This window comes from Galleria mellonella, unplaced genomic scaffold (assembly GCF_026898425.1).
Source record: "Galleria mellonella isolate WM207_F2 unplaced genomic scaffold, CSIRO_AGI_GalMel_v1 utg5358, whole genome shotgun sequence".
Lineage (NCBI taxonomy): Eukaryota > Metazoa > Arthropoda > Insecta > Lepidoptera > Pyralidae > Galleria > Galleria mellonella.
In genome coordinates this window covers 49929-63119 of record NW_026442110.1, presented here as the reverse complement: position 1 = coordinate 63119, position 13191 = coordinate 49929, and the positions used below count along the sequence as shown (strand labels likewise).

General features: G+C 30.2%; 2 protein-coding genes across 2 annotated transcripts in view; one reads left to right on the top strand and one right to left on the bottom strand.

Annotated features, from left to right (window-relative positions):
* LOC113519004 (cubilin) overlaps positions 1–13191 on the top strand; it is a 256728-nt gene that overhangs the window by 218360 nt on the left and 25177 nt on the right. The window lies entirely within an intron of this gene.
* Positions 2301–3947, bottom strand: LOC116412641 (uncharacterized). The gene is made up of 3 exons (XM_031906988.2): positions 3838–3947; positions 2804–2983; positions 2301–2645 (listed from the first exon to the last, which is right to left on the bottom strand). The coding sequence occupies exons 1-3, from the start codon at positions 3889–3891 to the stop codon at positions 2430–2432; spliced, it is 450 nt and encodes a 149-aa protein (XP_031762848.1). The 5' UTR covers positions 3892–3947; the 3' UTR covers positions 2301–2429.

The window sequence follows — 13191 nt, the reverse complement described above, 5'->3', positions numbered from 1 at the left end:
TGTTAAAAATAATGTCGCGAACACATTAACAGGGTAAAATATAACACACAACATAGAACATAACAGCAGCAAGGTAGATAAACACTTTGAAACAGAAATAGTGTAAAAATAGACTAATAAAAGGTTTTTTGGAAGAGATTGCTTATAGATAAGACATTTTATATCACTTTTCATTAAAATTCACTGTTTTTATTATATTTATAAATAGTACAATAAATAAATAAGTCAATAGACAAATAAAAAATAGAAATAAATATGTCTATAAGAGATGCAAAGAAAAATAAATGAAAAGATAAATAAATAGATGAATAAATGAAAGATAAATAAATTATATGTATAAAAGAACAAATAAATTATATAACAAGAAAAAAAGAACGATATTGAATGAACCATATGAAAAAATCCTTGATTGGAAATTCCCATTGTCATTGCATTGCCAAAAAAAATCACGAACTAAATGAAGTCCAGTAAATAAAAAGGATACATTGCATTTTTATACCTATATGTATAATACGTATTTAAAATTATAACAACTCATACAGTTATTTTATAATAGATTTATTGGCCATTGTCTATTGTTTATTATAAATAAATGATTATAATTCTTTAGTTCCATATTTAAATCAATCATTGGTTTCATACACAATGGATAATGGTGACCATTGCTTTTTTAGATAAACCTGTACGTGCCATTTACAGGTGCTTTACCAATCATTAATATCTTGAAGTGCGGTTCCCAACATTTATAGCTTTGAATCTGGCAGGCACATTATCGCCTTTACTGTACTGATTGTAGCGCTTAAAATGGCTTGGTCTATTTCAAGTTAAAATACAAACATATCGTAAAGACGTAAGGTCGTGTTATTTACAAGAACTAAAATTTGGCCGGTGGTTTTAAAATTATATTGACAAATTAATTTTTAGATTTGGTATTCTTGATGAAGATTGTCAATGGTTCAATTGATTGTTCTTATCTTCTATGTCAACTCCCTCTACGTATTCCAACCATACCTTTAAATGCAACCTTATTTCTTCCGTTTGTTTTCACTAACTATAGAAAAAAATAATATCTCTGGCCTGCAAGCAATAACTTTAATAAAATATCTAGAGTCTCGATTTTATTTAATTCTAAGATTGAATCCGCAAGACGTATTCTGAGTCAGTAATTCTTTAATAGTTCATCTTTGAACATGCGATTTCAACTTTTTATTTTGCACCTATAATGTTTGTACTACTATAATGTTGTCACTCTAAATTTAATTTAATTTAATTCGAATCTCTTTTAGAGATAAGCTCGCCCCTGTGCGCTATTATCTTTAATTGTTTTTCTGATACAATTATTTTTTGTATACAATAAAAAAATAAAGAATAATTTAGTTGATTGTAAATATTAGCGATATCATGTACATTTACTTAAATCATATTTTTATTTATAAAAACCTGTAATTGGCTTTTTGGCTTTACTGTCTTTTTTTCATTAAGACATTTTTTATCTGTTGGTTTTTCTTCAATAAACTAAAAATAAAATAAAAACATCAATCACATTTTCCGAATGTCATTTTTGTTACTTAAAATGAAGTTTCCAATATTGAGAAATATTGGAATTATACATACTTAAAGCTATGAAATTAGAAGATGAGAGGATACTTTATGCAAAATTGATCTGCTTAAATACTCCCACTGATGTTTCTGTCATAAAGCAATTGTACTTGCATGACTGTCTTTTAGTTTAAAATGTCGCTTCTAGCTGTGAAATATCAGATATAGAGGCATAATATCTATGTCCTCAAAACCGGTACCGCATGAGAGGTACCTCATGTATTACATGAGCGTCTAAGTGTACTCTCTTACGTTCATGGTGCTATGGATGGCGTTTATAGGTTACCACTCATCATCATCATCATATCAGCTTTTAACCGTCCACTGTTGAACATAAGCCTCCCTCTTCGGGGTGTTTCGCCAGTAGTTACTACGCTTGGCAAGCGGGTTGGTAACCGAATTTAGGCTTTGTTGTTGAGATATTTTAAGACTGACGTTCCTTAGTCGCCTCTTACGACACCCACGGGAAAGGAAGGGAGCGGCCTGCTCTATGCCGGGACCATAAGGCATACGTTACCACTACCGACTAATATCAGGAGTGGCAGATAGTTTTGTTAAAAAAAAAAAACAGATTTTACTTGGAATCAAAAGTAATTATTATAATTTTGTTACTTTGTATCAATGTACATTTAATAAAAACCAAAAAGCGAAAACTGGGAACTACGTTAATTTATAACGATAATAAATAAATAATCACAATATGTTTTCAATAGTTATTGACTACGAATTTAATAGACATTTATTTCTCGAAAATTATTTCACAATTTTATGTTTTGTAAAAATTCCACAATGATGCCACTGGCAAAACCAGGCAGTATTAAAACACCATTTTAATTATTGGGCAAATAAATGACACGACTATTTGGACTATCGCTAATAGTTTGAGCTGAAGTATCTTGTGTTTCGAGTCCTGACCCTTTTTTAATTTCTATAATTTCTATTTCACCATTCGAGTAATCTGAATTTTTCGGAGAATTACTTTCACTTGCTGTGTCCGTAGGTGCCACGTCTTCACTCAGAGAGGCGCTTATTAATATATCATTGAACTAGAACAAGATTTTATAAAAACATATAAGTATAAAGTCACATTTTTTTAAATTGTACACTTTTTTACAATGAAAAATACATTACTTACAATTTTATTTTAATAGTAAGTTAGTAAGATAAGATCGCTGTTACTAAATTACAAATATAGAAAACTTACCGTGGCATCCATGCTGTTCATTAACTTGCAGAAATATGATTCTTCTGAAAGAGTTACAATATCATCGTTACTTGCTGAATAGAACAGTAGTTCTATAAATCTGGCAACTCTCTCCAATATTTTACCGACATGTTGACCAATTGTTGGTGTGTACTGTGTATATAATATGGATTGATGTGACTGCAATTTAAAGTAAAAAAATTATAAACTTGACCTTAACTGAAAAACAAATGGATACAAATATATTTTTACTTTAAACAATAACTAACTCTGAAAAATAACTGGGGTTTTAGTAATTCAGTTATATGTACGTACAATGATAGAAAATTTAAAAAAACCATTAGATACTGTTCTTTGACAACCCCGATCCAAAAAACAATAAGTAATTTTAAAATAGATCCACAAATGACCAATCAATCGATAGGCATACAAAAAAATATACAGTTGAACATAAAACCTCCTCCTTTTTTGAAGTTGGTTAAGTATCACGTGTTTAGAAATATATTTTGATTTTTACTTAAAAATTCATTTATTCATATACTATCGGTCTCATACCATGTTTCACTGGTAACTTTTAACATTAGTTCAACTCCTAGAAATTACTTTAAAAAAATACTAGAATATTGGGAAAAGACATCATTATAAAACGTACTAATTATTAAAAAAAAAATGCAAATACGTAAGATATGAAAATATAATAATGAATACATTAGCAAAAAAAATATAAAAAAAAATATTATAAAAACTTTGATTTTAATTGTATGAGTTACTTATATAGTCAACATATTTCATATGTTTTAATAGAAACATCAATAATGTTTCCTTCTATTATTGTACGCATACTGCCCGCTAATAAATAATTAATGCTCCTTTCCACTTAGGGTTTGCTGGAAGAGAACTCTTACAGAGTTAAGCTCGCCTATTGTACACCTTTATTTTATATATACTATATGTCATATTTTTTTGTGTACAATAAAGCAAGAATAAATAAACAATAAAAAAATAATGAAATAAAATATGATAGATTCACTTACGACATGGAATAAAGATATGAGGCAAATAAACACCCCTAAAATTATTTTAGCCATATTGATAATGCACCCGTTGGCTCTTGAAAAACAAATTTGACTGATTGATGTATTATTAAGATTTATGTTAGTTTAGACGTATATATAGATAAATACTAAAAACAACGTGACTCGGGAAAATAACGTTCTGTTACAATAAAATATATTTAATAGATAATAAATTCGGAAAATTATAGTTTAAGAGCTGCAAATGTAAAAAAAAAAAATTTCTATTATTTATTAAAATAACCGTTATTACTAATATCACAAATGTAAAAATGCACTTTATGGATCTTCAGGATCTCAAACAATCATCATTAAATAATACATACATACATACATATCTGTTACGCCTGTCACCCATTAGAGTACGCCAAATGCTTCGATTTAAACAAACCTCTTTCACGCTCATCAATCTGTTCATACTATTAAATAACTATACGCCAATATGTAATATTTAGCTAACTTATTGTAAGGAAGTTCTCATCTAAATTTATTTTTTATTTTTTCTAAAACAAAATATTTCAAGATTGATGCCTGAGATAACATTTGTTTTCATATGACTGTGTAATTTAGTTACAGATTTCTAAACTAGTACATCGCAGCATGATATCATACCATAATGTTTTACTGAAAAAAGTCATGTTATTAATAACATTTAATACTTCTATAATATTATGCTTTACTAATGGAATACCTACGACCTTATTATTCGTGTTGACTATTTTATTTGTGCGTAGTTTTGTGTGCATATTTTTGTGTATATGTTTACTTATTTAAATAAATTGATAGTAATTCAAAGGTCGACTTAAATTTTCTGAGGTCTGTTGATATTCTACCTTATACATACCTAGTAATATATATATATATATATATATATATATATATATATATATATATATATATATATATATATATATATATATATACAATATGAACCTCTGAGCCTGAGACTGTGTTGTATATACACATGATACCAATTAGTAGGTAGTAGTAGGTAAATGCAAGGCCCAGTTAATAAATGTGTAATTATGAAGACTCATATTTGTGTCCAAATTATTACCAATAACGGTGATACTTTTGTAAATATTTCTGTGAATTTTATGTTAAATTTTTTAATTTAAATATATCAACTCATTGAAAAATATAAAAAATTATATAAATTCTTGTATACACGTTATCCCTTATTAAAGCATTAATAACGTAAAAAATTTATTACATTCGTGAAATGCTAATTTTATTAGCATAACAATTAAATATTGCAGTACATAAAACATTCCTTCGTGAATTATTATTGCCCATTCAAATTAATAATCCAAGTAGATATATATATACATAATATTACCGAAACGTGACGGACTTGATGATAATTATAATTAACTTGTTCAAACAAACATGTAGTCGTAGATAAGCTGTCCCTTCGTACTGAAGCTAACGTAATTACAGAATAATATGTTCTATGTTAGATGTATACTGTAATATTACATTAGTTGGAACTAGCTTTTATCCAAGACTTCGTCCGCATGGCCGCAGATCAATGGGGGGAAGGGATTGTTAGTAATGGGGAGGTTAGTTCCCATTGCTATCAATACATCTTATCAGGTCGACCTCCACGCGTTTCCCCCTGGGAACTATCGTAAATAAACTTTCAGCTAAGAGGACTTTTTTCCATTAGATGGGACATCATCTTTTCCAACTTTCCATTCCGATTTACATTATAAATAAAAAAAAAACTATATAAGAGAAAAGGGAAAAATATAATTCGATTTCAGTTTTTTTTTCTTTATGTGTTTAGGTTACATAATAGTTTTATTTAAAGAATTATGATTTCACATAATTTTTTTGTCAAAATCAAAATCAGTTCTTTAAAACACAATTACTTATTATGTTCTACAAAAACGTGTCGTTTACCATATATAATATATAGGACCCTAATTACCATATTTGTTTACATATAGGCTAATAAAAAAATATATTAACAAAAAATATTATAGTTTTGTTATATAAATAGTTTTGTTTACATTAATATATTTCAATTTTTATTGTATTTTTATTTTCATTAACTCGTTGATTCAAATAAATATATTTTCCAAATGACATTTACAAAATGGTAGTAGACAACAAAAATATAAAAATGCGATAGCACACGTTTTTGTATATTAAACCCTTTTAATATTTTAGCAGTCCCCGGCCCTATTTACTTAGGATCCTTCTAATGTTGTTAAGCTGAAATCTTTTAGTCACCACACCCTCTGTAAAAGGAAAAAAGTAAGAGGATAGGAAGAAAAGAAAGTGCATAATAGTGTAGGCATACAAAAAATTACACTTTCAAAGTACCTACAACGTCTCTCGTAATCTCAATAGTTTATCCCCTAATCAAATAAGTTATTAAATATTTCGTTCTACTTTAATAATATTTTATTGAATCGTGAACACATACTAATATCATAACTAGTGTGTTCAACTTAAAAGCAGGGATGAAGATAAGAGAGAATTGTGAGTAATACATACTAACAGATAATCTCATTGCTAGCAGTAAACACTGTGAATATAAATATTAATTCCTGGTGAATCTGACTTCAACATCACCTATCATACCTAATTCTACACTGTTAACGTAAACCAATAGCACAGCTGAAATTACAATTCCATTTTAATAGCAGACGGGTACAAAAGTCGCCCACACGGATACCTCTATCCCACTTAATTTTCTGCCGTGAAGTAACTTCAGTTTGAAAGGTGGGTGTTTCATGTCTAGGAGTATTTTTTCTTACAACACAGAGGGCAAACGAGCATGCGGCTCACCTAATGGTAAGTGACTACCGCCGCCCATGATCACCCGCAACACCAACGGTATTGCAGGTGTGCTGCCAACCTTTTAAAAGAATAATTAAGAAGTATAGGCAACGGTTACTAATTTCTAATAAGTAGCAAGGATCGTCATATTAAGTATCTTAAAAAATCACATGAAAAGCCGAAGTAAACTCGACGAAAATAACGCGTGGGATATTTAATGAACTGCACCCATTACATGCGTGTCATATATAATTTACAAATAAATCAAGCACATTGAAGCTTTATTATGAAGTGAAAATGCCACAGATAAAAATGTACTTCATATCACACGATCCACTTTTACAAATCTGTGTTGATAAAAATAGGATTATTTGTCGACCATCGGAAGTGGGATGAAAGGGACATAAGAAGCGATAAACATTGAAGAGATATTCCAAACAGGCAACAAATACGAACCGTTTTTCACGCCCAACGCACTCCTCTCCCGTCGAGACCGATCGACGCTTTAATAAAATTCTGAGAATTCTGAACTATATATATGTAAATATACAATATTTGTTTGTGACACTTTTTAAATATTTCTTCACGGCAGCTAAGTTGTTTTTGAATATTATTCTTTGAATAAACAATGAGATAGTCGTTTAAAAAGAGAATAGAAAATAATTTTTAATCAAATAAACTTGAACAAGTATTTTAAATTGTATATTTTCATGATTCTTTAATAACTCTCAAAACACTTGTTCTTTTGAAATAATAATTTCTGACTTTTAATTTTAATTAGATATGATAATTATCACACAGTTATACGTACGAGTATAATGTTACAAATAGCTTTAATACGTGTATATCGTTTTTTATTTATATAAAATTCTTATTTATAATATAAAGTAAAACAAACAAGATTTTACAACTTCAATAATCTTGAACAGACTAGTCTATTACATCATTGTAAGTATTTTAATTAATTGTTAATTCCATTTTAATTAAAAATGTGCGATCTGGCTACTGTGCTACACTATCGTAACATTGTAATTTCAATTGAATCAACAGCAGATCTTTTCCGAAGCAGGAAATAGATTTTATTTTGTTCCCAGACTCAATACTTGGTATGTTACACAAATAAACGGTCCGATGTGAAAATAGAACGGAATCGCTCCACTAGGTCGGCTGTGTCGTATAGGAAATGTCTACAATCTAGACGAAAAGAGTTAAAATATCATAATAAATTACATGGACTCATATCCGTAAATAAACCGATCAATTTCAACTGTTTGCTGTCAGGGAACGGGTACGGATTTGACATTTTTTCCATTTTAATGTTGTTGGCTGTAGATGGCCTTTACAATTTTACTGCGTGAGTACATACAAAGGGCATCACAGAGGAGAGCAAATCCGCGAACAAATTTACGGAATGATTGAAGTCCAACTACGACCTAATGGTTCAAACTACTACGACGTTAGCTTAAGAACGCCTATAGCTCGGACCTCAGTTTTGATCATCGTACTTCCATCGCCGTGAAATGGAATCATTTAATATTTCGCACCTGTCGTCCTGGAGATGAGAGCACCTCTTTGTTCTATCCTATCAAAAGAGGGAAGGGTCCAAATTTTCAAAACAAATACATTTTACTTTACAGAAAAAGCAACATCAATCATGGCAAACGTACATACACACACTAAAAATCTATACCAATTTCCGATTTATTATTTGGTAATAATAGACAAGGTTAATAAATTTAATTATTCCCACAGTTGTCAGTATTTGCGCTCAGCCTCGTTGGATTCACATATTCTCGGCAAAGTGTGTGCACAGAGGGGTATCCTACTGTGGAATAAATTGTAGAACATTGGGGAATGGGGAATAGACCACATTCACCACAACGGCAACAAAATACCTTTGATTGCTCCTTTCCTTTGTAGAATTAGAATCGTAAGTATTTTTCGTTTAAATCAATGTTGCTAACATTACTTATATTAGTAATATTGATAAGAAATAACTTATCATAGAATCGATAAATTATGAAACATTGATCATATACTATAAATGGAGTGTTTATTATCAAAAAACGGTCAGACATGTTGTTAGCATTACGAGTATTATTTCATACTGTTTATTGTATTTGTTTTCATAGTGTCTTAAACCTTGAATACATAATATTAAAATTGTAGTAAATAATAATAAAATCTTTTATCGTTATGAACATATTTTATTTAATTGCATGTGTAAGTATATTATTATATATATTATATAAGTATATGTACAAAAATACTTAACATATACATACAAGTTGGTTATGTGTAAACTTAAGTTTGTCTAGTTCTTTTTGTTTGTAAATTATCACATTATTATACACTGCTCTACCCGCTGACATTGACGCTCCTTTCCACTTTGGGTTTGCTGGAAGAGAAATCTTGTAGAGTTAAGCTCGTCTTTGTATATTTCCCCAGTGGAAGGTAAAATGTATAATAAAGTCTAAATAAAAAATAAATTAATTAAATTAAATTCAAAAGAAAAAGCAACTTCCTGAAGGATTTTTTTACGTTTCTGTAACACGATTACACACCAATTCTTAAACAATTCACAATTCTTTTGCAATCAATAGAATTTACTCTCATATTGATCTCATTTCGAGTTTCAATTGTCACAAAGTTAAACTTTGTGACAATTGAAACGCGAAATAAAATATAGATATATACACACATTATTTATAATGTAGAGTATTTAAGAAAAATGTCGTTTTTATAATAAGTTTACCAAACGTCACATCATTATCGACGTGTTCGTGTCGTTGACGACGACTAAAGTCACTTCTTTTTTCGAAACAATCACTTGTCGTAAATTATCTGCTCGTTTTAAGATAAGCATATTCATCTTTATAAAAATAACGTACCCTGCGTTATGCTGAAAAGGTTCCGTATGCCCAGCAGAGCGTTTTTAAACGGGCATACTAGATGCAGGTATCCTTGGCGTTGATCCAACAGGCGTAGATTACTCCGCTAAATCATATACTCATAAACAACAAAATGGCCTCTTTTGTTCACATTTTTTACTTACTGCAATTTTTTATTGTGCTGGCAATGAGCTGATAGTTTACTTGATGGAAAACGATAACTGCCAATGACAGTCTGTCACCGTCAAACCATGTCCTTTACTTTCTTACTCAGAAAGGAAAATAAATAAAAAAAGACAGCCGAAAAACATCTATTCTATTAGTATAAATTTGAAGTGTCGAGTTTCTTGTCAGTTCTTCTCGAGTAAATATGCTTAATGAGCTGGTCGATAAGGGTAAAAAAATTTAACGCGTAAATCATCAAAAACTTTTTTAAATAAATTGAAATAACTTCACAAAATTCTGTGTGTAGCAGAATTTTCAAAACCGATATTAATTTAGTAAATACATTTTCCTTTTCACATCAATAACATATAGAAATTTCTAACCTATTACTTCATCGACTTCAGTAAATTAATAATTAAATTCTAATTAAAATTATGTCTTCGGTTACGATGAAACAAATCGAATGTTTGAAATGTAAACCAATATCTTTTAGAAAGTTTGTCTGCGTTCACTAATTGAAAAATCACATCGCAAAAGCATCGAATGATACTTGAACAAATATCGATGCACCTTCCAATTAACTTTCAGTCATGTACAGGTGTTTTAACTTTCAATAATATCAGCGTTCATGCGAAGAAAATAAGATTTCTCAAAGACTATTTATTATTTAAACCTATACTCGTATATTTTTAAATTTCATAATATTTTTTTATATCACTCTTGAAAATTAATTATAATTTTCGATTATTTTCGTGTTATTTTTTATTTATTACTTAATTTTTTTTATATTAGACGTTACTACGCTGCTGAACATAGCCTCCTTCATAAGAAGGGTTTTGCCAGTAATCGCTACGCTTGGCAGGCGGGTTGACAACCGCAGTTAAGATACCTACGAGATAGGAAGTGGAAACAAAATTTTGCTTTGTATAAAACTATTTTATATTTTTATATTTATCCACGCAAATTTTATTTTATTTTCCTTTTTATGCGACGTTAAAAACAAGGAATTTCTCAATTCGACTGTATTTTTTAATTATCATGTATTTATTATGGAACATCTTCGTCTAATTTCTAAGCTGATTTAGAATTCTTAAATTCTTAAACTCTATATGGAATGGATGATGAATGAATTCCATGCCAGTTTTGGAACGATAGATTTATTTGTGAAAAAAAAATTCTATAGTATGATATTATTGGTTTTTTTTCAATATGTTATAACTATCAGATGAACCATTTTAAACCTCTTTTGTTAAACGTTTCAAATAAATAGAGGTTACTAAATATAGTGCAACATTATGTTTCATTGTCTCACCATATCTGTATACAATACAATATGTAACGATATAAAAAAAAAAATTTCAAATTAATAAATTAATTTGTTTGTCACTTCTGGTACCTTAACAGGTCTATCATCATTATCAAATACGTATTAATTATCATCAAGTACTTATTTACTTGCCGTGTGTGCCCCGGTATAAAATGGGCCACCCCTTCCTTTCCTGTGGATGTCGTAAGAAGTGACTAAGGAAGGGCGAGGGATGGGCAGCAGCGTTTCTCTTAAAACATCTTTAAAAGCCTAACTACCGTTGCCAACCCGCCTGCCAAGCGTAGAAACAGCTGGCAAAACTTTCCTTACAGAGAAGGCTTATGTCCAGCAATGGACAGTTAACGGTTGCAATAATAATAATGTACTTATTTAGGATGGATCCTAGCATGTCAAGGTATTCGTCAAACAATGGACAAAGTCGCGGGTAGAAATTACTGAAGAAGAAAGCATGTCATATAACCTATTACTTAAGAAATCGCCATTTACTTTAATGTTTTTGTATTTCTTATTTTTAGCAAGGTACACACAAACAAAAACACCGACTCAAACAAACTCGACAAATCAAAAAAACACCGACTCCAATCGTGGTAAAATCAATTATTTTGAGTTAAAAATTAGACCACTGAACCGATTTTAATATTTTTTTTATGGATTCTATGGAATATGAAAGCATATCCTTTAAAATAAAAATAAAATAATGGTTCAACTTGTTCTTTTTATGGTGAAAATGGAATTGTAACCCTGCCTGCGCTAACAGTATACACTGGCGGGGCATCAGTGAAGGGTGATAGATGAGAATTAAAACAGGCCAGTTAACCCATCTTGATGATTTCATCAGGCATTAACCATAACAGTTTCCAGGAGAAAAATGGGGGAAAAGGGTACGCATGGAGATCGACCTGGTTGGGTATATTGCTAGCAATGTGATTCTTAATCTCAATTATTAACAATATCTCCCCCCTCCCCCTCCAAATTAGTTTATAAATGACAAAGTTGTGAGGTAACAAACATAAATAACACAAATGAATTGAGAACCAGCTCGTTTTTTTAAAATCGGTTTAAAATTAAATACAATAGGAAATCTCTTATAAAGGATATACATATCTAAGTTCGTGCATAAAACTCGTTTCACAACGTGCCCCTACAATACCTTATGCCGATAAGCTCCAGAGCGCATCCAGACAACGGCAAGTGAAGCAGGTGTGTTTGTTTTTCATTAACCGCCTACAACGACTGAGTTTCCTGTTTATTGCGGACCGATATTGTAGCATCTTAATATTATTTCAATGACTCTTAGAGTAAATGTAGGGAATTTAATTTTAAACGTCGGCACTTGGATTTTACGTTTATTTACTTTTACTTTTTTATTTTACCTTTATTTTCAATCCGTATTAATACTATAATTTTTCGCGTGATCCCGGCATAGGATAGGCCACCCTTTCCTATCCCGTGGGTGTCGTAATGACTAAGACTCTTAAAACATCTCTTAAGTCTGACTGCGGTTGCCAATCCGCATGCCAAGCGTAGTAACAACTGGCAGAACCCCCTTACAGTTAGAACAGTTAAAGGCTGATATAATGATGATAAATATTATAATTCCATAATTATAATAATTATGGAAGTTACTTTGATTGCTACCTCTTGGCGCCTTAACGGCTTAATTGACGACTGAAGTTGATATACAGGTCCTATATGGAATGGAGAAGAATGTAGGCCACCACAGTTAAGCTTTTATTTCAGGTAGGAATTACTTGTTAAGTGGACTGTACTGAGTGTTGTATTTTATTTCCTTAATAAACTTTTGTGACATCCAGGAGATGAAAAATATTGATAACAGATTTTTATTCTGTTTAGTCTAAACTTTTAATTAAAGTTGTTTTACCTACAGTATTAAGAATATGACATAGCTGGCTGTAAACCATATTTTGTTAATACTGATAAGCTTTCTCAAAGTGAAAACTTATATCAATTAGGTAGTACCCTAACCTATGAAAGGTTAGGGTACCTGCATCATAAATGCACACCCGTCTGATCCTCTATCAAATTATGAAAATATCCCATCTAATAAATTCCCCATAATTTAATTCTTAAAATAACACTTATGTACACATTAAACATCAATCTATTATAAACTTTTATTTA